We start from the raw sequence: 27649 nt of genomic DNA, 5'->3' as shown, positions 1-27649 counted from the left end.
TGTATCCAAAATCACTTTTTATTGCCACTTAAACAGATTTAAATACTGAACATTCAGATAAACAACTATCTGCATTTACGTAGATTGTTATTAGTTGCTTCATCATAACCTGGCAGAATCTCCCTTTCCAAATCCTGTAAGATTCCTTCCAGCAGATCCTGAAGTACTCACTTTGAATGTTGGCATCTCACACCAAAAAGAAATTCCTTTTGAGTGAACTACACAGTTGTTGATGAAAAAATCATTACACAATGTAGGCTCTCACACTAAGTCACATTTTCTGCAAAATAATTTGAAGATTCCAAGTAACACTTCTCTCTTTTATTCAAAAAATAAATATATCCTTTCTGAATCAAAGCACTTCATAAGACATTAAGTACAAAGAAGAAATGTACTTCTTTGGAAGTTCTGAAGTAGACATACAAGAGCTCATGGGAGCAACATTATCCATAACAGGGATAAAAGCTGAAAGCTGATTTTTTACAAATTTATAGCAGAACACAATTTCCTTTTACAATATAGAGCTTCAAACAGATTTAAGAAAAACACCATTTTAAAAGTCGGAAAGGCACATGAACTGGACCATAAAACGTACTGGCACATTCAATAATACGTTTTATGTTGCATTCCTAAAGAGAATCCGCAGGACCCTAACCAAGAGAAAGACTGAAAATACCAGCAAGTTCATTGTAAAGTACTAGAGGAGTGGTAGAGAGTTCCTTTTGGCTCTTGGTAAAATTATTAATACCCCAAAGCTAGAGAGTCTGAAAAGCTGCATCATTCAGTTGTGTTTGGACGAGTCGCTACATAAACAAATACAACAATCAGCAGTACTACGACAGCCAGCGTGGGAAGCACGACGGTGGTGATTTGTTGGCGGGCCTCTTGCATTGCCTGTTTTCTCTCCTTTTTATCTTTGGAGGTCTCTTTTTTGGGTTTTCCTCTTAGCTGCCTCATCCTTCTCTTTGGATCTTTTGTTTGCCGAAATGTAGACACAGAGGAAGTGGAACAGCAGGAAACAGTCCAAGGTCTTTCAAAAGAAGGCGCTGAACAATTCCTTCTCCTTCAAGTGGTTGGCTGTGCAAGGAACTGCAAGAGAAAGAAAGCAATTCATATTCCAGTTATTAAAACCATTTGCAGCTCCACTTGGATAATCTTTCATCCAGCAGACACCCATGCAGCTTCTTTCAAGGAAACAGAATCACAGTGCACTTCCTCAGATCATCCACATAACACTTTCCCCACAGAAACTATAGCAGTTCATCAGAGTGTGTGTCTGTCCAAGAGCCCTGAACTTGCACTCTGTCAAGCCAGAAACAAAGCCTGGCACGATACATTTTATCCCCCAAGGCAAACAAGGTAACACACCTGAAGACTTCATGAAAAAAGTATGAATTAGTCTTGCTTCCACACAGGGTCCCAGCTGCCCCTTTCTGGAAACAGCAGCAGGCTCCCTGCTCAGGGGCTGTGGCTCCCCACAAACCTGCAGAACAAGGGCAGCACATGCCCTGCCATAAGCATTTATCACCCACAACAGGTATTTATTGGAATAAAGGGCACTCTAACAGGAAGAAATAGGGAGAAAGGACTACTTAATTTAATACTTCTGGTTCTGCTGCCACAGAACAAAGTCTAAATCATAACATGACTCAGTGCTGTCACTCTTATTGCAGCTGTCATTGACAGAACATAAAGAGCCCAAGCGATAACCAGCCTGCTTACAAATCACTGGTGTAGACAAGCAGTCATCAATAAAGTAGAAGGTAGTTCTACTAGAAGCATCTACTAGACAATTTTTAAAAGAAGTATCTATAATGCAAGATTAGAAAAACATGGCATGGTATGAAAGCCTTTGAAATGAGGTGAAGTAGTAGGTGCTCAGCATTTCCATACTCTAAATTTTTATGTCCCTGAGCTGCCCACAAGGGTGCAATTCCCTGGCTGTGCAGCAAAGGGTGGCTGCCAGCTGTTGGTTACCCTCCTCTTCGACACATCCTCTGGTTCTGCCATGGCACAATAGCTGCACAGAGGCCACATGAAACTAAACACAAATATGGACCGTCACAACTACTGGGGTCAAACACTGAGCTGCAGTAAATTATGAACTCATGTTTTTCCATCACTCTAACATACTCAGAATAAAATGTATGTAGAAATTAGTGAGGTACTGCAGCTTCCTCTTTTCTTCCTTCTTTATTTCAAAATATAAAGATGGTTTTAGCATGCTGCTGTTGGTGAGGAGCATGTGTCATCAAGCAAAGCTGCAAAGCTCGTTCAGTTCACCCCAGACACAACTTCCTCTTGTGTCATCTCTGGTCAATGCTACCAGAGGTTTCATTGAAAGTGGGATGCTTTCTGTTGCTCTTAGCACTAAACCTGATTTGTCAGCCTGACCACAAAAGGAAAAAACAAACTAAAATACTCACATACTAGGCAAGAATCCTTACCTTCAGGTTATCTGCAGCTACAAAGGAGTTTTCACCCTTTCTCATAACAGCATCAACCTGCCTGCTGTGAATCTCACCCAGCCAATTAGGTTACTGAGATACTGCATCATTGAAGGTAAAGAGTGGAATAATTCTGCTAACTTGAACTGTTGGAATCAACCAGACTATCAGAGCAACCATGTGGTACTAGAAAACCAACAACAAATCCAACCATCAGCATTTCTGGCTTTATATGATCCTTCCTGGATACATTCTAAACAAACAAACAAAACAACAACAAAAAAAGCACCCCCAACAAAAAAATCTCAAGCATGACAAGATCTCACTGGAGATCCATCAGTTCTGCATCCCCTGCACACGTATCTTTCAGGCAGTTGTTTTCTGATCATAAACTTTGCAAATTCCACTTGCACTCCAATGCAAACCCTTCACTTCAGTTTTGATAAAGTACAGAAGAGAAATTTTGGCACTTGGGGTATCTTTCAAAAAAGGAAACAGTAAAGTTCAAGACCTAGAAATAATTAATTTCTTCTGCATACTGCAGCATTAGGATTGAAATATTTTACAGATTTAGAGATCAGAAGTGATCAATGAACTTCTTGATGGAGGTAAACGAGAGCTGAATGCAACAACTACACATAACACCCTCTTGATACCAATCAAATGGGACTACTTAATTTTTAAACTTTCATAACTTTCTTCTCAGCAAATCCTCGAATCTCTTAGTGATTCAGGGCAGAGCTTTTGGTATTAAACCTTCTGCAAGCTATGGGTTTCTGGTTTGGTTTTGTTGTTTATCACTTCTCTAACTCTTGAATTTCCTCTGGTGCAAAAGGAGTATCTTTTAACCCTTCCATTTCCATTCCCTCTCCTCTTGCTCCAATCACAAGAATTATTACCAAACTCTAGAAAAACCATGATGCAATATAAATTACATTTGCCCTATGGGATAATTAGATTCCTAAAGCTTTTCAGGCTGTATTTTTGTATTGTTTTCTGTCTCCACTGCTAATGTATGTCAGTGGGTTTTGTATCTAGATTACTCACAAGTTTCAAGAAGTGACAGACAGTAAAAGCCTTTGGGACTTCCTGTGTGCCATAGTAACCAACAGGAGTTGCCATGAAACCAATCTAACAATAAATGTATGCCTTGCTCTATGCAGCATCACTTGCTACCCAGACATTAAAAACATCAGGATGTTGTTTTAAGTCTCTTTTGAATTAATATTTCATTCTGGAGAAAAATTATACCAAGGTAATTACATACACTAGCTAACATCTGACAGCTTAGAGCAGAAAGCCTTCCCACAAGCGTCAGCACCACTTGAATTGCAAGCTCTCCAGTTTGGGAATCTGACATTAATCTGCAAGTATGTTTCCAGCAGACGGGGTTGCTTGGCTTTGCTACTGGCAGAGGAACTTGCACAGAAACTGGCCCACAGTTTTCAGAGAGATGAGCCGTAGGGTTCATCTTAACTGAACCATAAAATGGAAGCAGTGAATCTCTGCAAGTTGCTGCCAGGTTCCTGCTGCCACCAGGCACCCAGTCATGACTACCAGGATCAGGCAGTCACTGCAAGAGACAACACTTCCCCATAGGAAAAGTCTAGGATGTTGTAGATCCTGCTATGTTCATCTTGGTATGAAACAGCACCGAAGAAACAGTGCTCAGTTGGATACAAGGAAATTCTACAGCCTATGTATCACACAAGCGCAGTGAGAGTGTCACAGCTACCCCTTTCCACTGCCGAGCCTCTTGCCAGCCCCCACAGACTTTAATGACACCTGAAAATTATGGAAAGAAAAGAACAGATCCATAAAGCACATCAAGTCAGTGTCCAGGACAGGATTACAACATTAAGGTCTTGTTTCCCGTGGTGTACACAGCACATGAGAACAAATTATCTGATATTATTGAGCTATGTCCTCCTTCAGCCAGTAATCACCCTGCTTGTGCACTGGGAAAGCTGAGCTTATGTGAAGAGAGGAAGGAAATAATACAGCATTGGGATGGTTGTAATCAACAGATTACTTAGCGCTGCCCATTTAAACATCTCACATTGCTATCAAAAGGTCCGTGAGAAAGTGATGTCTCACAGGTACTTCAGTCTTGTGCGACCTCTAACCCTCATCCAGCTGTAGAAGACCTGGAAACTCACCTTTCCTCCTCAAACAGAACCCAAGAGTCTCCTTCCCATTTCAGTCTGCCCCAAACAGCTCACTGCTGCAGACTCCTAAAGCTGCTTCCCACTGTTAACTGCTCAGTTGGCCCAAGCATCTGCCAAGGCTGGAAATGATCACCAAACTCGTTCAACTACTGTTTTAACTGAAAAGTCGGCAACTTCCTCAACTGGGACATAAGTAGAACAGCAACAGATGGGATTAGGAGACATTTTAGCAAAAGTGGTGTATCTGTAGTCTGCAGCACCATGACAGCAGCCTGGCACTAGCCAGAGACTGTAACTTCACCTTCCTTATTTTGCAATTTCAAATTTGATAATAAAATTGCATGGGGTGATGAGATTATTTTTCACTATGGCAAAGCTCCCCCCTCCCCCCCGCCGAAAGCAGGAACCTGCTGGTTAGAAACAATCTTGACTGCCAAGTCAAGAAAGTGTTGACTTGGTATAGTTGTTTAAAACACCCATTTCACAGAGCCTACCCCAGCTTGACACTGAAAAGCTAAGGTTTCAAGCAGAACAAAACATTAGAAGTTCAATACACTGAAGAGAAAGACATCATTCTTGAAGATAATAAAAATCCACAAATATAGTACTCTGGCTTGCCTACTAGAGAGATTACACTTCTTCTTGCTCCTCATCCACATTGCCTTTTATACACAAAAGTGCTCTTCAGTCTATCTTCTGTGTGAAGTTACTCTAAACTGTTTTTGCAGAGCTAACATCAAAACCTTAAAGCATGAATCAGTGGACTCACTGCTGAAGCATTTGCCAGCATCTTAGAGCAAGTCAGCCGTGGCTAAGCAGGGATAACTTTGTACCAGAAGGCTGTAGTGGAACCTGTAGGGACTGGTATCCTTCAAAACACATCAACAGTCTTCCAGCCGGTGGGGAGTCTGTTGTCTGCTTTTTTTTGTAAAATTAACCCTGGCACTTAGTAATCTGAAATTAAAAGCTCCTCACACCACACATGGCTATTCCTGTAAGTCTTGAATGGCAGCCTTGACTCCAGTTACACCAGTGCTTGTGGAGTATCACGGATCTGCAGATCCCTGTACATGCAACACATGCACAAAAGGTCTTGTTTATTTGCACTTAGCTTAATCGCATGTCTCAATGTCTAAAGAATTTACCATCACCAACCTTACAACATGAACATATTACCCATGCTAAACTGACTAATTTTTCTCCAAAACCAAAATTACAAGTGTTTGCAATCCAATTTGGATCAACCTGCCTTTGTGATCCTGCTACCGATGCTGTAACATTTCAGGAATAGCAAAACAACTTGAAATTCAAGTAAACAATCTGACAAGAATTAATTTTTATAATTTAAATTTCCCCCTAGGGACATGAATGTTATTGAGACGTTAAAAATAAAACCAAACAACAAACCAGCAGACAATCTGGACACACTGATATTCAGATTGCCTGCTAGCACTAGGGAAATGGACACAAGAATCTAAGCAGGCAATACCCTTCAGATTATTTGAACATTAAAAAGCCCCCAAACCAGTAGTTCCCAATCACCAGGACACACCAGCACCAGAGACAAGAACCCAAACCAACATCAGCTTGTTACTTATTTTTGCTGCTGGGCTGATTACTTTAGGGTACTGCAGCCAAAGCTGCTGTACAGAGGCTGGAAGAATTGGGTCTAAGAGATGGAAAGAGAAGGAGGTGGGGGCTAGAGGGCCAAGAGAAAGCCTTGTGGAGCAGGGAACCACTGCTCAACATTGAGCAGTCATTAAAATGGGAGCACTCCCCATACTCGTGCCAAAGACCACCCTTCCCACCAGGGAAACAGGATTGCTCCTCGAGTGCTGCTGAAGGCCTGGGCCATGGCACAGAGCACTCTCCTTGCATGGCCCCAGCAGAACTGACAGAGCAGCGCTGTGCAGCCAAAGCAGCAGTGCAGGGTCTTCTACACACGAGGGTTTACTCCCCCCCCCTGCCCTTACCACAAGCAAATTCAACTTCCCTGCAACTGAGCCAGTGGACACTGCAAGAAGATGGGAGCTCCAACAGAGCAGAAGGAAACCTGATGTGTTGCCCCAGCCAGCATAGGGAGCTCAGCACCAACAAATTAATGGAAGTAATATCACTCTTACTTCTACCCTTAATTAAAGTGGGGTCTTAGCAACAGAGATGCATTATTTCCTACCTTTGAAACCAGGCAAATGGTTTGGGTTTTAATGAATGACTGAACTGAATGTAATATTATTACACAAACCATGGGTACTATTTAATGAAGGACAAGTCTTATTTTAGGCTAACCCATGGAACACAGATTTTTTTTTTGACATTACTCCATAACTGCTTTTACCTCCAGGTGACATACCACATTTTCGACGGGGAATTTTCTTTCCCACAACTCTAAGAATCAGTAAGGTCACAAATTTCTAAGGTGATTTGCCCAGCTTAGACATGCAGCCAAATGGGAAAAGTATTTGATTAGTAGTTTGGAACAGATTTACAAACAGGAATACTGGTGCTCTGGATGGGATGTGCAAGCAGTCTTTCCACCCTCCCAGGTCCAACTCTGTCCCTTGTTTTTGACCTTGTGTTTCAGTTTTTGCAGGTGGAAGAGAGAAAAATAACAACCCTTACATCTTCACTCTGAAGAACACATTCATCACTTTTTGTGGCTATTACCCAGGCAGGATTTGCAGGAGCATTTGGACTGGTTCACACCCCACTGCCATGCAGAGACAGAACTAAACCTGCCCCTGTGTTTGTGTCAGACGCATTCAGCACCCAGTGCCTCACAAAACTGGCTCTATGCAGAAGGCGTCTGGGGCAAAAAAGGCAAAAAAACTTCACTGTAACAGTTTTAGGCAACTGCAGTAGTGATTGTTCACCTCTATTTCCATCACATTCAAGCACAATTTTTAACACAATTTTAAACACTGAATGTAAAATTATAGTTTAAAAAAAAACTTCATTATTTCACTGGTTCTATGTAATCCCTTGTGTGGGTGACAAAGACTGGAGCAGAAATTTGCCAATTTGACTAAGAAAGCTGAACCCTAAAAGGTGAGCCTGTGCCGAGGATTAGCAAAACACTTCAATCCTAGTCACATTCTCTATCTCTCCCCTGAAACCTCCACAGCCAGCCCACTTAGAAGAACACAAAAGCAGCCCATGACAAAGTGAATATTCTAGCTACAGGACAGTTTCTTTTGGTACTGAAACACAGCTCTGTGCAACCACTAAAGAGGGGAAATTACCACCTGCTTAAAAAACCCCCAACTTTTAATTTGTACAAGCCATTGCCTAACAAAATAGCAATGACTGCAACAACAGCCATGCAAATAAACTTTTGCTTCTGCATGGTCAAATGCTCTGGGTCACGCACTCCTTGTAGATTGAAGCTGTGCAGCAGAATTCATGCATAGCTGAAAATAATGCTTGCAATGCTGAATCTGAAATCTTCTGTTTCAGTGACACTGTCACGATTTCAGAGTCTGCTAAAAATGAAGAAAAGCATTAAGAGAAAATTTTTTGCTCTGTGAAAAATGGATTTTCATGTTACAGCATGAGGCCAATTCTCAATACCATAAAAATTTACCTCAGTCTATTTGACTGTAGCAAGGAATTACAATTAGCAAATCAAAGAACCCTGTTTTCAAGGGTAAAAGCTTTTAATTACACACATAACAACAGAGAACTGTTAAGATTCTGTTTGAAGTCAGTTTAAAATTATTTTTTAGTGAGAGGTGGTAGCTTTTTTTCTAAATCTGAATTGACCCATCATTACTGCAACATCACATTTACTGTAAATGCAGCTTTGAGTGTCTTCAAACTACTCACAGCATTTGGAAAATGAAAGCCAGCACTGAATGCTGCCAGGGAGTCCGAGAGAGCAAGGCCGCCAAAGCAGAAAGCTATTTCAATATGATTTTCACAATTCTAAGGACTTGGATATAGCGAGCACTCTCTATTAGAAACAAAAAGCCGCAGATCTCTGCATTTGGGAAGGCATTGTTCAACAGTGGCGAGATGATGTTGGGTTTGGTGCATACAGCACTGCAGTGCAACCCTATCTGCTCTCAACGCAGCAAAGAAACAGAGCAGAATCCAATTAAAACAAAATAAATAAAAAGGCAAGTCCTTTTGCTCCATGAACAGGTGGATAAATAACCCGTATTTTAGTTTGTAGATAAAGAACCAGCATCAAGACAACTTTTGCAGCAGGCATTCCAGTGAAGAAATGCAACTGTTTACTGACAACACGAGAAAAACAAACATGTAATTTCTGCCACTGCATGAATTCGACTCCTAGGGGAGGCTGTAAAAGAAGAGCTTGCCATTCTCCATCTCTACAGCTACATATGATCTTGTGCATAAATGCAGCAAACCACAACACCTAGTACAACTTAAGATATTATGTGTTTGCTCAGCTGTTTTCTTAAAAAGTAATTTTCTCAGCTGCTCCTGACAATGTTCCTTTGGATACAAAACATTTATCTATTCATGTATTTATGGAAATTCAGTCAGTTTCTAAATAGCTACACTAAATAAATAATAAAAATAAACTAGTGACTGGTGTCAGAGCTCCTCAAAATAGAAGTGCTGCTTTCCCAGACCAACCTCAAGAGTTTGGCATCTGCAAGAAGGGACAGCTTCAGGACTCTGGAGTGAAAATAATGTTTCTGTTCTCCAGTACAGCTATGCCAGCCCACTGAGACCTTGACTGCTGCTGCAAACTCACACCTGAAGCTGAACTGTCTAAATGTGTGTACTTCCTGCACAGGACTATTTGTGCATGATGGACTCAAAACTATTTGTGAAACAGTTTGTTTCTTCAGAAGGCACAAAGGGAAATCTCACTCTTCTAGCTCAAGATACAGAACTTTCTGCCGTAGGAATGAGCAAAACGCATGTGTACCGGGGCTCCTGGAATCCTCCTGAGACAGTCCTGCAGGAGGAAATGGACAGCACTGCACTGAAAACTGCACTTACCATTTTATTTTACACAGTAACTTGGAGGTATTCGCCATTTGAAGCATGCTGGATGCAATGCCAGAGCACGCCGAACAAGGGGTTCAGATCTCAAACTTACCCCCTTCAGGGCTTATCTGAAGTTCTGGTTTTTCAAGCTTTACTTGGCATGGATGATTTTCCAGTAGGAGGCTGAGGAAAGACTGCTGGCAATATGCCTGCCTCTCCCTGTTTGTTGTCCATGTGCCAGGGAAGGAGTGCATGACACTGGAGAGTAACTAAATCACACAGAAATTGACCCAAATACAATCGATGAAGTGGGTGCCTGTGTTACTCCCTTTCTTACAAGTCTTCCAAGCAGGGCAGGTGTTTTAAAGCTTATGCAGCACTGCTGTTTGGCAGATTTCATTCCCACCTCTGTTGCCTATATGCTTTCATTTGATCTGCGTAATCAAGTTATCAATAAATGAAATAAAAGCCTCCACCTTACATTAGAAGAGTACCACAGTTTTAGGCTAGAGGTCCTCCTCTGGCAGCCAGAAATCTGCATCCTTCCCAAATTCCTTTCAAATTACAGAAATGTTCTCAACATCAGTGTGACAACAATGCAATCAGGACACCTTTTGTGGACAGGAGGGAAGATAAGAACTGAGACTTGCAACACAGGATGGGTGGAGAATTTTTTCTTCCTATTACTGCCTCAGTAAAATCTCATTCTGTTTACTCCCCAGCTTAAACCTGAAGTCTTATTACATTTCACTAAACAATCCCACATTAGAATAAAGCAGTCAGCTTTCCTGCCATGACTGACAGACTTTTTGTAATTGTTTAAGGAGAAGGCACATAATTACATATAGCTGGATTAGACTGATCAAATCCCTGTTAGTGTCTGTCAATATACATGCAATAAGACAGTGTGACATTAATGTAAACTAATTTAAATTCAGAAAGTTTAATTAAGACTTAATAAAATTACAGACAGAAAGAAAAAGCTTTTACACAGTTTAACCAAAGGGAGTTTTCCAGCAAAGCCAGCCTCTAAACACAAGACTGTTTTTCCTCACCAGTTCTGCAACACTGGCTCTTGCACCACCTATTTACATGCTCGTATTTACAGTCCTCCTGCCAAGACTTTCCACCAGCTCAAAAACTCAGAAGCAGAAGCAAATGCTGTGGAGCCATGTGTGTAACAAAGTGCATTACGAGCAAGTCCAGGCAGTCAGAGAAGGATGTCTCAGAAGTTCCTCTACAACGTTTAGCAAACAAGCTATTGATCAGTACCACAGCTCAACCACTGTAAAGTTCAAGTGACCTCCTTTTAAAGCACTTATACCAAGACCAAAATGTGACTCTCCCTGTGCAACAGTACTCACATTCACCCTGCCCATTCAGTTCTGTACAGCCCTCTTTTCCACTCAGGTTGTTTTTAAAGCAATCTGATATATTCACAGAGCTCTCAGAGTCACCCACTGCATTAATCCCAATAAGCTTAGTGCAAGATACCAGCTTCATTCCCTACTAAATTTTTCCAAAGGTAGAGGTGCTTGTGCACTTCCTAAGTTGTCTTTTTCCTGCAACTTATAAGCACATGGATGCAACTGATTTCCTAACCATGGGTAAAATACATTAAATACTTAGTATGGTGTACCAGCCACTTCAGCTCATGCATGCAGTGCCAGGGAGATCTGGGTATGAATGTCAGGAGTTCTGTGGTCTGCACTTGTTCCTTTTGCCCCTTCACTCTGTGAATGACTTGACTTGTTCTGCATGTGCACATGTGTTATCACCACCTCTAACGTGGATGACTTCACCGCTTCTGTGTCAGGCATCTTCCAAGACAGTAACCAAGAGAGCAGGGAGCAGCAGCAACACCATGCCACCACAGACATTCTCTCCACCAGCAGCATGCCTGTGCTTAGCTATTAAAAAGCAGATTCACAGATCTCACACCAGGCAATTCACTGCTTCCTAAAACACTGATTTTCCCGCACTAAAATTTCCTGGTTTACTCCCTGCCAAATTAAATAAATTTGAGTATCTCGTTACAGAAAAAAACACTACAGATTTTAATCTATTTTCATTAGTCTGTCAGTTGAGCCTTCTGCTCTGATCTGGTTTACTCGACTATTTGTTAGCTGCTCTGCTCAGCCACTTCTCTGCAGAGCCCCCACAGTGTTTCAAGAATCCTAGAAAATGCTGGATGACATACAGGATCCACACCATGGCCTCATGCAAGAGGCAGCAAAAATTCTGAACGAGTCTATTTCACAAACACAAATATTTCCTGCAGAATTAGGTTTTGTTAGCTGGGAAAGGAGAAAAGGGAACTAAGGAAAAACTTGAGAAACATAAGTGCTAGAAAGGATTACAGTGCAATCTCCTGGAAAATATATTAAAACTCAATACCATATTATAACTGACAAAAAAAATTAAGCCCTCCTGTGTTCAATCACATCCCTCCAAAGCTCTTGGCCAACCTCTCCATACTAGAGACAAATTGCTGTTAAATAACCTTTTCTGAATAAGTCTATCACTTATTCTAGTTTATGTTCTGTTTCCTTGGGCAGCACAGCTATTTTAAGTCATCCTTCTAATCCAGAGGCTCTGGTAATTTTTCTTTTCTGTTCTATGGCAATTCTTCAAAGCATCATAAAGGCAAATTTAATAAGCACCTCAATTTGTATTGCTTTCTATTTATAATACTGCAAGCACCTGCTGCTGCTGAGATCTAAGCACACATCTATCTTACTCTGTATAGATTGATTCAGATTAATCTTAATAGTTTTGTATTTTAAAGCAATTTCAAGAAACATTGCTCCAAGCTGCTGGGTGGGTTGGCTGTGGAGTTGTTTCTCTTTGGGGTGTTGTTTTGGGAGGTTTGAGGGTTGGTATTTTTAGGGGGGTTGTTGTTTTGGTTTTTAGAGGTTTTTTGTCTTTAACCTGGGGGTTTTGTTTGTTTGTATTGTGGTAATTAGTTCTCCTCTCACCCTCACATTTTTATTAAGATGCTGTTGACCAGCTCCTAAAAATACAACTCATTTTGCTTTATTCTTTACATCACCCCCACCTTGACATGCATAATGCTAAATATGATATTATTCTACTGGAGTATTCAGCAGATGCTCCTGTGAATCCAAGAGCAGGCATCCAAAAATCAAATTAAGTTGTTCCCTGAACCCCTAACAGTGGAAGTCCAGTCAGCGTTGGGGCCCATGGATGGTTTCGGGAACTGTGCATGTGCAGGGAATGGGTGTTTAAAGGTTCTTGCCCATGATCCAGCACATGTAGGGTTTGAATCATGTATTATCTGACCTTCTCTCAAAACAGGGACATATTAGTTTTTAATCTTATCAGAGCGCTTGTGAACACCAAGTGACAGCCAAGGTTGCCGAGTACAGAAGTTAAGTCCTACGTCTGACCTTTCAGAGGGGTTGAGGAATCGTATCTTTAAGCATCTCCTCAGAGTCAGCCTTCCACAGCTTACAGACAGAATATTAATGGCTGCGCTCTGGGCTGTGGACATCCTGGTATCTACTACATCAACACCAACTGCTCTTCCTGTTACTTCACTTAACAAGATGACAGGTAGGAAGTTTAATGCACAGGGGAGAAAGGGAAAAAAAGTTATGATGCAGTCCAAGTCCAAGTAGGTGAGCAAGATAATGAAGCTCAGACAGAAAGGGCAGGAAAGCCCCCACAGTGCTCAAGAAGCAAAACAAAAAGAAAGACAAAGCAGTGCATGGAAGAAAAGCTGCATGGAAGTGCAATACAGACTGAAAGAAGAGTCCATCCATTAGAGAAGACAGACATCAATGATCAGTCTCACCTCTGCACTGTGTTTCTTTGCTTTTAGTGGCTGACAGCTGAGGTTCGTACTTCTCATCCATCTCCTACCTACATATTTAGGTGTGATATAGCACACTCCTCCACAACCAGTCAGGAGATCTCAAGGAAAACTTAACAGGACACTCTGTGGACAATTTAATCTCAAGAGTGACTCTTATTCCCTTAAACTCCTACTCCAGAGGGGCTGTGCTATTTGCCTCCCTCCAGCATTTAATACAGGCTTCATAGGGGTAGGACTTTAAGTGTTACCATTAAAAACACTCATCTTTCTCAACAAAAGAAAGTCTCATTGAGGTTTTTATTCACCCCCATTGTGCCAGGATTGCTGTTAACTTCATGACAAAAGCACACTCACAATAAATGTGTAATATGAAGTTTTCAAAACTGTTTTTAACTGCATTTGTTGGAAAATTAAGCAAATGGAAAGGCTCACAGACACAGAAAAACATCATTGTAAGGTACTCAGTATTATGTCCCAATCTTACTTATCTATCAACACAGGCTCAATACAGCCATTATCCTGGGAATTCATAGATTTTTAATTTTCTATTAACATGAGCGAGATGACAATACAGATTTCCTCAGAAAATAAATGAGGCACAGGGAGACCTGGCATGTCATTTATAAAGAGGAAATGCCATGTATCTTTCAGCCTCTGGCTGCAACTTCCAAATTAGTGTCCCCAAACATCTGTAACCTTCACGTGTTCTCATGCTCTTCCACGAGTTCCTATCATATGGGGAGGTTTTGAACTTTTGCAACAGCTATACTGAGTAAATCAGCTATAAACAGACACACTATCGATACTCTAAGCTGATAGCTAATCGTGATTTCTAGTCTTTCAAGCGAATAGGACAAATTAAAATGGCAAACATTGCTCTATCTACCCATCCACAAATTAGGAGTGACAATAGCAGATTATTACTCATTCACTCAGAGCATTTGTTTGGCCCTCAGAGAACTGGCTTTATTCCAAGAGCTGGCAAACATTGGTTAATATACATGTAAATGTTTTATTTCTCTTGAAATAGGCAATTTCACAAAGTGAAATACCGAATTAAAGATGACCCTGGTTTTTCTGCTGATGCCTGCCTCAGCTTCAGTGCTGCTGAAAGCCTTTGCAAGCTTTTTCACACCAAGTCAACAGGGAAAAAGCCACCTTTTCTTTTCAAAGTGAGACAATTTCACTGTGGAAACATGAAAGCTTTTATATAAATATTAATCACCACAGTTGTCCTGGAGTTAAGTGGATGGAGACTGGCTTATATAAGGTTGCAGTACTGACTTGGTAATAGTGAGATGTAATGAAATGGGTTTGCAAACACTGCTTCAAACAGGCCGTTCCTCAATACAAGAACTACAGTGTCAGAATAGACTGGCAACTCCAATATTTAATCTGAAGGTGCTATAAAATAGCACTTCACTCCTAAGGGTGAAGAAGAGGCATTTTGTCCTTTGAATTTCTGGTGCAAGTTAAAGGAAAAGGAAAATGTTCATTTCCTCAAAAACTGATGATAATTTGTACTGGGAAGAAGAGGGGAGACTATGAAAAGGTATGGAGGTTCAACACAGAGAAGCAAATAAACTAAAGATCTAGATAGAAAACCCGACAGTGGTTTAACAGAACCTCTAACTAACCAGTCCAAAGCCTGAATATTCTAAATAATGCCAAGTGTAATGCACCCACACTTCTGAGCAAGGGCTCTCCAAAACCCAAGGGAATTAAGAAGCACATTCTGTGCATTTCAAGGTGAGGACAATACATACCACCTCCAGAAGGATTCTCAGAACCATCTTTTTCCTACAAAGGACAAGAGGTATCAGATCTGCTTACTCCCCCTACGATACAGGCCATCAGCCATTGCTTGCCCTTCTGTCCAACAGAGAAGTGAGATTTCTTTTCATGAATTAACCAAGACTTGAAACCAGAATTACAAACACAAAGCAGATTTTTGAGAAGGCAAAGAGAGAAGCGTTACCTTTTATCTACTATGCTGTACTATATGTATCACCTCACTTCCCTTGAGGGTATACTGAAGTTTCAGTCAATGGGAGGTGCTAACAACAGAGCAATTTTTCATAAACCTCTAGACAGAAATGACACAATATTAGCATCTTTCACAATTGCAAGTTTAGAATGAAATACAAAATCAGGTACAAAGCATGGCTAAGATCACAGTAACTTGCTGGAATCCACAAGCAAAAAGCATATAAACTAAAATTTAAAAATCTCAACCATCATGACAGCTGCAGTCAAAAATTCACCTCCTTCGAGTGAAAGGAAAGAAGGAAGATGAACTAACACTGATGGGTAGCACCTACCAACAGATGACACCTTCAAAAGGTGTAAGTCCATGTTCATGTGGCAAGAACTGATGAAAAGTTCGGTTCCCATTTGACAACTTGTCTCAATTGCTATTGCAGTGCTCCACAGGTTTCAGCCAGGTCTCTCCATGGACATGAATATTGTGTGGATAGGGAAAGGACACCAGGTCTGTATTTTACAGCTATAAATACATCAAGGACTGCTGACATTAGAATTGCTCTTTCTCACATTCTCCATTTTAGCAGGAAAACGATGTAGACTTTACAGGCTATTAAATTACTAAAGTTACTAAACCTACTTTTGAAATATTTTTCACATTCACTTCCGAAAATTATGCTTTTTTTTCTTAACTTGCAGAAAATCACTGCTGGAGCAAGCACACAGACTAGTACTTGACATTACCTTGAAACTTGAACCTAATGCTGCACTTTTCCGCGCTGCTTTCACACAAAGCGCACTCTCCCTCCTCTTGTCTGCTGCTGCTTACATGACACTTGGAGAGCTCCCAAGGAAACCTGCTGAAACGAAGGGTGACACAACAGAACAAGTCGGTGCCAGCTTCAGCTCTGAAGAGCATTTTAAAATTTATTACAGGGTCTCACTTGGAGGCTCAATGTGATAGGTGGCTGCAATGAACACACACGCCCGGCGGAACTGCAAGGGAAGGCGCCTCTATAAAAGGCGACAGCACCATTACCAGGTAAGCCCCCAGTTAGACATCACTGATTACCACACTGGACAGAGATTTTAACTCACCCAGAGAGCAGACAGCTAATCAGATTTCTTAATGGGCTTCTCTCAGTTTCACTGGGGCTGATGCATACTGCATACAGGACTGGGAAAGAGATTTTTCCCCGAGTAGCACACACCATCCTACTACAGCATTCTATTATCACCTTGGCTTACGCTTATATAAAATACCAGATGGAAATTACATGGACAGTCATTAAGAAGTTAATCATTAAAGATATGCCAGGGCAGTCAGCAAAGCTGACCTCTTAAATAAAGTGAGCTGGGATAAAGGTAACATTGATTTTCCTAAAGAGGTTTTATTACTTAACTCTAGATGCGTGATTTCTTTTGAAAGTAAGAAGTTAAGCGCTAACCCAAATTTACAATTTCTTTTCTGCCCAAAGAGAAACCAACCCAATTAAAATGCAGATAATATGATGGACCTCCTTCCCTTTCATTGTTCTCTTCTCTCTGAGAGAAACTGAACTTTCATAGGACTTCAAATACCAGGGAGGAGGAAGGAACCCACAAAAAAAACCCCTAAAAAACTTAAAAATGCATCTCATGTTTATTCTACAGGCTTTTTCTCCAGCACTGAAAATCCAACGTATTATTTTCTCTCAACTACTTTTATCTCTGTATTGTTCTTAATGCTTCCTAGAAGGGAGGTTTTTTAGCATGCAAGTGGAAAACTTTAATTCAATGAAGGGATTGGGACTCTGTGGAGCCCAAAGTCAATAAAAAGGTATGAGGGAAACATTTGGATATGTTACATGTCCCAAATCTTTCTGCCAGATTTTCACCTTTCCAACTCTGATGTTCCTGTTTTCATTTATAAGAATCAATCAGCTGATTATTACAAGCTACACCATTAAATCAGAGAGTTACCTCTTCACCACCTTCAAGGTTTACAAGGATCATCCATAAAAACAAAGTGATCCAAGTTCCCCATTTCCCACAGGTACTCTAAAATATTTACTCAACTATGGTAATTATGTCTGTGACAAACAGTGTTATGGACACTGGGTTTCCAATCTTTCTGAAATCACTGTTTTGACTCACATCTTGGGAATGTGAAATTTAATCAAGATCTAAGAAAAAGCAAGAAGATGAGAGAGACTAAATTAATCAAGAAAAAAACCAAACAGTAAACCCCCCAAACTATGTATCTTTTGCAAGAAAAGGGACAATTTCTTACACTCCTATTTTGAAAGCCTTGCCTCTTTCATAGTAAAGTTTCCCCAGATCAGACATACTGATTGCATTAATTTGAAATTTTTATGTAAATAATGTTGAAATAAGAAATGGAAAATCAAAAAAGGATATTAAATCGTGGGATATATACACCCCAGAACCTTCCATGTATCTCTTCGGAGAGCAGGAACAACAGAAAAAAAATTGGACATGAAAAAGAAATAACAGTAGGCAAGAATGTGGAACATGAAAGGCTTTTTGCTTAAGGTCCCTAATGTCTCAGGAATTTATTAAAATATGATGTTAGAGCACCTGAATTTCAGAGAATTACTTCAGAGATGGCTCCTGTTGCAGCAGCTTCTGGTGGAATATTTTGCTCTGGCTGTCAGCCAAATCTTTGCTATGCTGATGCCAAATAAATGATACCCAATTTCAACGACAGATGCTGTTGTGTTGACACATAATTGATACGTTTATATTCAGAGCTCCCTGGAATTCTTTATTCACAAGAAATACAACTGACAGCAGAATTCAAAGGGACCTGCACTGAGCTGGTGTTGCTACACTGCTGATACTGTGAGACTGGAGGGGAGAGATTGCTAACTACACAGGGTGGTCGGGAACACTGGAGGTCACAAATCTTTCAGGGCAAGGGAAAATACGGAGAGATGGCCCAGCAGTAAAAGTGAACCTGCTCAGCCAGAAAACTACTTGCTCAGAGAAACAGGAAACCTGAAAGTTTTCAACACAAGTCACATATCCCTTTCCTGCAGTTTATAACAGTGCAGGAGATGGAAGTCAGAGAAACAACAGAGCATTGAAAAACAGATATGTCCACAATCTCCTCTTCTCTTTGGTTTCCTTGGCAGGAAACAGATTACTAACCTTTAAAAATATATTTACCAAAGGTATGTTCCAAAGAAAACATTACACACCCTATTCCTTGCATGTTCACTCTCCTGTAGACAACTTGAAATAAAATTTCACAAAGAGCATTTATTTTGGAAAGCAACTATTTGCCTCCTTAAGATTAGCAGACCTTTGGCATTTAATGTAATACTTATAAGAAAAAAAAACCCTGATGACATTACAATATATACCTACAACCTGATTTTTTTTGTTTTGGTAACACAGCATCATATATTTTCACACAATGAGTATAAACATTCACAGAATAGAAATATTCAGCAAAAGATTCATACTTATTCATTTCATAAAAAAAAAGAAGCACCAAATAAAATTTGGCATAAAATACAGCAGTAAATAAACGTCATGTGGTAAAGTTTTCAGTGATTTATCCAGAGAGGATATGCTGCTCAACAAGCATGCAATGTGGACTATTCTACCATGATGCCTCTTTTTAAAATTAAAATAAGGATAACCTTAAGAACACTTTTGAAATGCATTATATGGGGATTATTAAACACATACAGATGAATAGGATTCACTAACTGGAAGACTTTTCAACCCCTGAAAAACTTACTTTGTTGACTGTTTCTCAGACTGTATTTTAGAACACTGATCACAGCCCAGAAAGCACCTGTGGTGTAATACTCCTTGTGAGGCCTTATCTGGCTCTCAAATACTGTCTGTGCTTCTCCACCAGCAGTACCATGGGAAAGATTTCTTCCTCCAGTCAACTCTTTCCTTCCATTATAAGAAAAAGCGACTGATGATAATTCTTCAGACTTTGCACACCACAGCTCTTTCCTTTAATTCTTCCTCTCCTGTGCTTCTCAGGGTTGCTAAGGGCAAAACTGTCAGAAGACCTCTCTTCACAGTGAACCTCTCCTTCAGGAGTGCCCAGCACAGAGAATACTGATAAAGTTATACAGAGGAGAAAAAAATGCATTTATCATCAAAGTTCCTATCTCTCAAAAACCCTAAATTTGTCATTTAGTTCAGTAACATGGGATATGTAAAATAACCAGGTTTATACCCTTGCAAAAGCACAAAGTGGTTGAAAAGGTCAAGGATGTGCATTAAGTCGGAAAGCTTTAGAGGCCTGTAGGTTCTTTTCACTGTTCTGAGAGGCACTGGAAAAAAACCCCAAAAACAATCTTTGGTAAAACACATCCAGAAGTTAGAAGTTTAGCACCAACTGCACAGGTACCCTCTTCTAAAACCCCCAAAACATGCCAACCAACAACAAAAAAAACACCGAAACACACAAAAAGGCAAAAAAACCAACAAAACACCAAACAAAAAACCCCAGCCCTTCAATAAAGCCCACCCCAAAGAAACCACAGCGCTCTTCAAACCCCACTGAAGTTTCTCAGTCACAAGGATAGCTGGGACTAAACTACCACTGGCATTTGGGCATCTCAGGAACATATACAAAGAATCACAGAATGCTTTGGGTTGCAAGGGACCTTAAAGGTCATCTAGTTCCAAAGGGAACACCAAAAAACAGCTAAGCCACCTGTCAACAGCTTTGATTTACCAGAACCAGTCATGGGGTAGGACAGGGTGATACACCACAGGCAGACCCAATCTTCCTCACTCCTGTTCAGAGGGGATCAGAGCAAGCCAACTCCAGATGCTGCACCTACGCTGATAAAAGAAATTCTCTCAGCACTACATTTTACACTGAGCACAGCACTGAAATAAAGTGAAGGCTGACAGATAAGATCCTACTCCTAATTATTTGAAAGTGTGAGCAGTGTAGGTCAGGCTGCAAGCCATTGTACAGCTATACCCTGCTTGTGTTGGGAGAGACATAATTAGTCCAGGAGGAAATCAATGTTAACACATTCAGACCAACTTGAGTATTTCTACTTGTTACTTAATTTGCTCCAAAGATTTCTTCCTATAGCTTTCTTTGGGTGTTTGGAATTCCCCTTACTCCCACCCTTGAGCACATGCTAAATTTAGTAACTTTCTTTTTTTAAAAAACATATTCAATAGTAATAACCCATCTTGATATTAAAAAAGGCAAGGATTTGAAAAGCCAAATGGATTCTCATTCCTTCTATTGGCTTCTGCATTTTATTCAGTTTGGATACAGAACACAAAGGTCTCCCTTTCTCCCACTTGGGAAAGCAGTGCTACAGCTAGGAGACATGGAAAAAAAACAATAAAAGGATTGTATATAAATATTTTTGTTTCTGTTCCTCACTTTATAATGCAATTTAAAAGAAAAACAAAAACATATCTGCTAGAGATTACTGTACAATGAGTTTAACATGCTAAATAAATTATCAACAGAAAGAGCTAAGTCACCTTCAACTTTTAGAAATGTAAAAGACTTAGCAATAGTTCAGGCAATCAGATTTCAGATCAAATCTTACTTTTACAGACAGTTTCCTGTGCTGTTAAATATTTCTCTTACATCTGGGGGACTCAAACAATGGAGGGAAACTGCTTGTTCTGCAGACTGAAATAATAATTCTGCAGCAAGAACCAGCACCAAGACTTCTGAATAATGGTATCAAACCCTAAAATTAAGGCACAAAAGTTGACATGCAGAGTTTTTCTCTGTGCTAAAGTACTTCACCCAAGTAACTCCAAGTCCCCAGGCCTTCAATCATACTTCAGATTACAGTAGAATAACTTCAAGCCTCTCCTTTAACTATGATCAATTCAGTAAACTTGAGTTTTTCTGATGCTGTACAGCATCAACACTTAAACCTCTCAAGCCACTTCAGACACATGTTGATCCTTCAGTTTCTGTCCTAAACTATGCTGGAGTTTAACTGTATGTTCTTCCTTTCAAGGCAGGCTGCATTGTGAAGGTTGAGCTGATGGCCAGACCCAGCACAGTAAGACTACTGGTTTTTTAACAGACCTAAACTTGCAAAAGCAAATAACCAGAGGTGAATTTCCTGAGCCTTTCTGTGGCATGACTGCAAGCTTATAGTCACATTTTATACTGGCAACAGGCAATGTCTCCTAGAAGGCTCTGGGATCTTCTATCTTATTTGTATCATGACAGCCATGTACCTAAGGTGTGTTTAGGCATCCATTTTTATAACTAAAAGCTGTATCCTTCTTTTTGGTATCCTTCTAGCTTGGTGTCAAAGTCAAGTACAAGACCTTTCATGATGCAAGATTGCTACTGACTCATAATTACCAGTAAGCAGCCATGCTAAGAATAAACATTTGCAAGGCAAAAGACTCAAGTGATTTAGATAACACACCTCCCCTCCAGACATGATACTAAACACTGTACCATGGTCAGAGAACTTCTTTCCAAATACACAAAGCCAAGGTGTCAAACAAAACCAGCCAGACACTGGGTGAAAAATCAGTGAGACCAATTTATAAACCAAACAGCAGTCTGAGGAGATGGGATATACACCCTGAGGTCTGGTACATCCAAGTCATGATTGTCCATAGCTCTAGCATGATACAAAGCCCAAGATCAACATTACCCAAACACAAGGGTTTTATACTTAGCAAGTAATAAGGCTCAAGGAGCCTTATTAGAGACTCATCAAAAGTGTCTATCTGAAGGCAGATGGTACTTCCAGTCTTAAAGTCCCCCCAGCCACCTCCTCTAACTTTGCTTTTTTTCCCCCCAAGTTTACCATCATACAAACACAGCTCTTTGACTCTTTAACTGTAGTACATCTTTACCCTTCATAAATTTTTTAGACCTGTCTATGAAGAAAAAAACAACAAAAACAAAACCACAGCTACACAAATGCTTATGAGCAAAAGTACCAAGGCAGTACACAGTCACCATCAAAATGGATTGGATTTAGTACTGCCAGAGTCTAAGGGGTGCCATGTAAGTAAATACAAGGCCACAGCATTCTGCACTCCACTCACCACATCAGCTCATTTCAGCCTGAAGAAGTCATTTGTGCCTGCAGCAGGGCAGGCAGGCCACACTTCTGCTCTTCCTGTGACACAGACACAAACACATTGGTTTAGGCAGAAGCAGCTTTTGCACTGATGCTGCTCTTTATTTTCCACTCTTTTTGTGAAATACAGAGACAATTTCTGAGCAAAGCCTTTCGGGAAAGAGCTTTACTCAAAATCACTAGTCCTCTGTCTAGCACAATAAGAGCAGAGAATGCAAATTAGTTTCAATAAAAGCAGCTGGCAATCAATAAGAAAGGGCTGGTCTCCAAGAATAAAACTGGTTCCTCTAAGGATAAGAGTTAAAAGGGAGACAATATAAGAAGATGAATAAAGGAAGAACAAATGTAAACAACATAGAGAGTGCAAAGGGGAAAAATGCAATTAAAAAAATCAGACAAATTGAAAAAGAACAGCTGGGGGTAAATAGAAAATAAAATACAGATACCTACAGATCAAAGAAAAGTATCATAAGAAAAAGCCTAATGGAAAACGTGCCATCCAAACAAGATAAAATAAAAAACATGAAAGGGATCAGATAAGAGGCAAGCTGTCACTAAAGCTTAGGGCACCTGTCATGCGTTCACATTCTAGCCTAGTTCACAGGCTGTGATAAGTCCAGTAATGAGTTTTAGCATTCCTGCTGCCACACATCTGGCAATTTTGCAAAACCCTGTGCACTGGTCTCCTCTGACCTCCTGCCATAACAAAGAAAGTCAATACCCACCTGAGTGGATGAGAACGCACCCACTCTGCAGGTAGGCAGACTCCTTGTCCAAGTCCCTTTACCTCCAGGTCCCCAGGCATCTGCAGAGGACTGACAAAAGTCCAGCACTATTGTTACCACCTATTTAAAGAAAAAAAAAATTCCTCAAGGTTGACACTTTCACTGATTTTCTGTATTATTGTCTCATTTTTAAGCCCATTAGAGAATGCATTATGGTCATGGAAGCAGCCTTCCCTATGCACAGGGACAGAAATGAGTTGTAGCACTGTTAGCAACCTCCACTCAACATAAACCCAAAAATCAAGTGTCTTGCATACTGCAAGTCAGTGTCACAAATCACTTACCCTCCACATTCCATCTACAAGCTCAGCTCCAGTTTCTGCTTGTAATCAACATCTCACACTGAACCCTTGGTTAACATAGAATTAATGTCCCCGTGTTGTAGGTGCCTTTAATACTGCTTATGTGCAAAGTGGAAGGCAAAACAGGTACTTCACTCACAAGCTTTTTATCCCAAAAGAATGTCACCATAAAACTACACAATGTAACTCCTTTGACCCCAAGAATATACGCCCTATCAATGAAGTAGCTACTTAACACAGCGTACATTAATACAGAGGGTTTGTACACACACACACGAAACTGCAGAGGAAAAATCCTGTCACCACACACCATTTTATGTACATTATATTTTGACCAGCATACTGATGGACTAGAAGATAAGTCTCTGTCAAGTTGATAATATACTTAGAATTATACTTCTACTTTCAGAACTTTAATACAGAATGATTCCATTCGGCATGACCTACATTTTGAGAAATTCTACAAGATTTCTAATGACAACAGTGGTCAGAAACTTCTAGATACAGAGATCAGACTTTTAAGAGAGCACGAAGTGTATAACTACTTTGCTCCTAAAACCAGTGTATAAGACAAAAAACAAAGAAGGATGAAAAAACCAAACAAAACCAAAACCACCCTGAAACTAGTGATAGGGCAAAACACAGCAAAGAGAATACTAACACACATTCTCATCCCCTCAAGATACAGGTGTGCCTCTCTGGATGTTCTCCCCATTCAGTACACAAAGCCTGGTCCCTCTATTGCCTTCAGCAATTGTATTAGGGTTTATCTTAACAAGTGAAAGTATCTCTACCTCTCTTGAAAAAAAAAAAGAGGCGGGGTTTTACATCTACAACTTCATAGCCTGTCACTACTGCTAAGATAATTAACAGCATTTTAACAGCACATTTCCGTAAGGTGGCGAGGAGTTAAGATCTTTATATACTGAAAGAGATGCCCTTCCACATTAGCACAGCCTATTAGCCACAAACAGGATTAAGCGCTCAGCAAATCCTCACAAAGCCCACATCCCTCAACATAACTCTTTCCCATAATGAGCAGAAAGCAAGGTAACTTCTCAACTTTATGGAGCTCCTACTCTAAAGCTGTTACTGCTATAATTAAAACAAGAAAAAAGCAAACAAAAACAAAACAAAAAGAAAGCAAAGATAAAACAACACAATCAGGATCTCTCACCCTGTGAAAAACAATCTCACCTGGTTACAGAACTGGTGGTCTTAAAGCCCTGCCATTGCTGTGGTGGCCCTGTCCAGCAATCAGCCCCAGGGGATTTCCAGAGAAAACAAAGGTCAAGACCTCTTTGCAGGACATTTCTCCAAGCATGACAGGATTTCCATAATTGGTCAAAAACTAGAGAAATCCATATTGGCATGCAACACAAATTGCTATTGCACATTGTGGACAACAATCTACCCATAAGACATTAATCCACCCACAGATGCTTCTTTCCGTACGTGATGGAGAGATTAGTACAAAGACAAAGATCTTTTCATGCTGGAGCACCTGGACCAAAGTAGCTGAATCAAGACATGCCAGATCCATTCTTCAAGAGCTCAGATGGCTTTGGGAGTAGCTGTAGCACAGCTGTAGCAGTAAAATCAAAATCCAACCCAATTCAGCAAAGAGAATTAGTGGTAGTTCCCTCAAACCCTGATACATTGATCTTTTACATTGGTATCTCCCTCTGAGTGCAATCCCCATGACACCAATGCTGCCTGCTGAATCTGGACTCCTGTAACTCTTTATGAAGAAATCCCTTCAGCTTCTCTTCATCACTGCTTCTTGGTGGGACACCAACATCCCAACAAGCCTTGTTGAGCTTCAAGATGACAGGCAAGGGGAAAGGACAGTGGAGGTGAAAAAATTGTAACAAAAACGAACAAGGAAACTGCATTACACAGCCATGGTCAAAGATACAGTGTTTAGTCTATTTACCATCCAATAACATGGGTCATATTACCTAATCAGCACATATATCTTACATACATATATATATATATATGCAAAAACATTTCCCTGCTCATTTAATGCATGGAAAAACACTACTAGATTTTTTAAAAATACTGCAATTACTGCTATATCCATATGCTAGCAAAATAATCAGTGAGCATGTAGACCACTTGCTGTTACTGCACACACACACACCCACACAAGCAGCACTAAGTCAATGATCAGCTAGGGAGCATGACATGGTTGTCACCTTATGTAGGCCAATTTCCACCCATGTCTGATGCCCTGGGGTAGCTACAAAGCTCTGATGGTGTTCCACAAACAGAAGACATGGGCATGCGGCCACTACTAAACGTCTTATGTCTCACACAAACCAGACCCATCATGCTATGAACACCAATAGTATCCCAAAAGGGTGTTATGTGTGCTCAGGACTCTCCAGGAGAGCTTTCCGATGTCCACCCTGGCATCATCTGAAGATGCCCAGCTGTACAAGTGGCTTGTCTTTATCTCTGTACACATCTGCCAGTGCTGTTCATGCTCTTCTGTGCCATTCTGCATTTGTGGGCAACAGCTCCACGAAAACCCTCTCAAAGAGCAGAACAGAGACCTGTGCAAGCCCATGCTGGAAAAAAAAGCACTAAAGAAACAGGTAGTTCCTAGTTCCCCCAAAATATTGGGGGGTATTCAACAGCTGCACCCGAAATACCTGTTAGTAGATGTCCCTTCTACATTTCCCACAAAGCATGAGGGAAACTGGGGGCTGAAATTGCTGTGACAAGGAGCAGCTCATTTATCAGACACATACCAGGGAAATCAACAGCATTTGAGAACAATCTAAAATCAGTTTTCTTCTTAGCTTCAGTTGAGGAGATCTGTATGTTATAAATAGGCCACTACAAGGCAATTAAGAGAGGGAGAGCAAAAAGTTATTAAAAATGAACCAACGAGAAACTAATTTCACTTTTTTTTTAACGGGGCATCAGGGGAATTCCTGTAAGACTTCTGGTTCATTCGAAGGAGGAAATTCTAAACAAAGCTAAAAATAACTGACAATCAGATTTTCAAAACTGAGAGAAGCACGGAAACCCCAGGAGATACAGCCCAGGGTGGTACCACTCAGACCGATTAATATACAAATTTCAGGCAGGATAGGGACCACGGAATGCAAATCTCTGTGGCACGAGAACATTTCATGCAGTAAAGAAAAACAGAAAGCTGTGAACTATAACCGATATAGAAACACAGCACAAAGTAAATTCTTTTAAGGTAGCCAACAATAAGGAGAATCACAAAACTATGCCCTGAACTCACGTCAGCTCATCGCAGGGACAAAACACGCACAAATAAAGGCACGGAGCTTAAAAGAAGAGACAAACCCCATGTTTTTACATTCAGAACCGATTGTTTTCATTCCTTCTTGGGTCACCTTTTGCTGCTTTCCTAAGACTTTTCCTTTTTTTCCAACAGGCTGCTTAAACAGGTCTCGCCCATTGCACGGCACAACTGTACTCACGACCGGGAACCGAAATTAAGAAGATATTTTAAAAAAGGCAAACCCACACAAACCCCAAAAGTCTTCTATGAGTCATCCGAACAGCTCCCGAACCTCTCCGCGGTGCTTCCCGTGGGCTGCGCCCCAGCCGGGCAGCGTGGCCCGCTCCGTCCCTGCCCGCTCCCGGCTCCGTTCCCTGCCCGCTCCCGGCTCCCTCCCTGCCCGTCCCCGGCTCTCCGGAAACTTTCCGGGGGTCCCCACGGCGGCCCGGCCACGGTACGGCGCGCTCGGAGCCCAAGTGGGCAGGAAGTTGTCCCGCCGGGAGCCGCTGTCGCTGCCCCGCGGCTGCCCCGGGCATGGCGCGGCTCGGCCCGTCCCGCCGCAGCGGCCCCGCCGTTCCTCCTGCACCCCCCGGCCTCTCCCGGGACAGCGGGCGGCAGCACGGCCGCCGCCAGCCCTTACTTGGAGCTGCGCTCGCCCGAGGGACGGGCAGTGACGGGCGGCGGCGGGAGAGGGGCAGAGTTCACGGCGCTGCTCGCCGGCAACTTCCCCGCTCCGCCGCCACACGTGGGGCTGAGGCGCGGGTGGCGCTGCCCGCTCGGCGCCGAGGACGTGGCAACTGCTGCCTGCCCGCCCTCC

General features: G+C 41.2%; 1 protein-coding gene across 5 annotated transcripts; it reads right to left on the bottom strand.

Moving 5' to 3' along the window:
* On the bottom strand, positions 1-27649 carry SMCO4 (single-pass membrane protein with coiled-coil domains 4). 5 transcript variants are annotated; one of them, XM_071555849.1, is made up of 3 exons: positions 27473-27649; positions 16146-16258; positions 1-1089 (listed from the first exon to the last, which is right to left on the bottom strand). In XM_071555849.1, exon 3 carries the CDS (start codon positions 955-957, stop codon positions 778-780), a length of 180 nt encoding a protein of 59 aa, XP_071411950.1. In that variant the 5' UTR covers positions 958-1089; positions 16146-16258; positions 27473-27649; the 3' UTR covers positions 1-777. The 5 variants fall into 5 exon arrangements, 3 of the variants coding, with proteins under 3 accessions (XP_071411950.1, XP_071411943.1, XP_071411958.1); XR_011697879.1 differs by lacking the exon at positions 27473-27649 and adding an exon at positions 16500-16940 and having other exon boundaries at positions 958-1089; positions 16146-16261; XR_011697880.1 differs by lacking the exon at positions 27473-27649 and adding an exon at positions 16500-16940 and having other exon boundaries at positions 958-1089.

The sequence above is a fragment of the Pithys albifrons genome, chromosome 1 (assembly GCF_047495875.1).
Source record: "Pithys albifrons albifrons isolate INPA30051 chromosome 1, PitAlb_v1, whole genome shotgun sequence".
In the NCBI taxonomy this organism is placed as follows: Eukaryota; Metazoa; Chordata; class Aves; order Passeriformes; family Thamnophilidae; genus Pithys; species Pithys albifrons.
The sequence above is the reverse complement of the archived record's forward strand: the minus strand, read 5'-3'. Positions and strand labels throughout refer to the sequence as shown.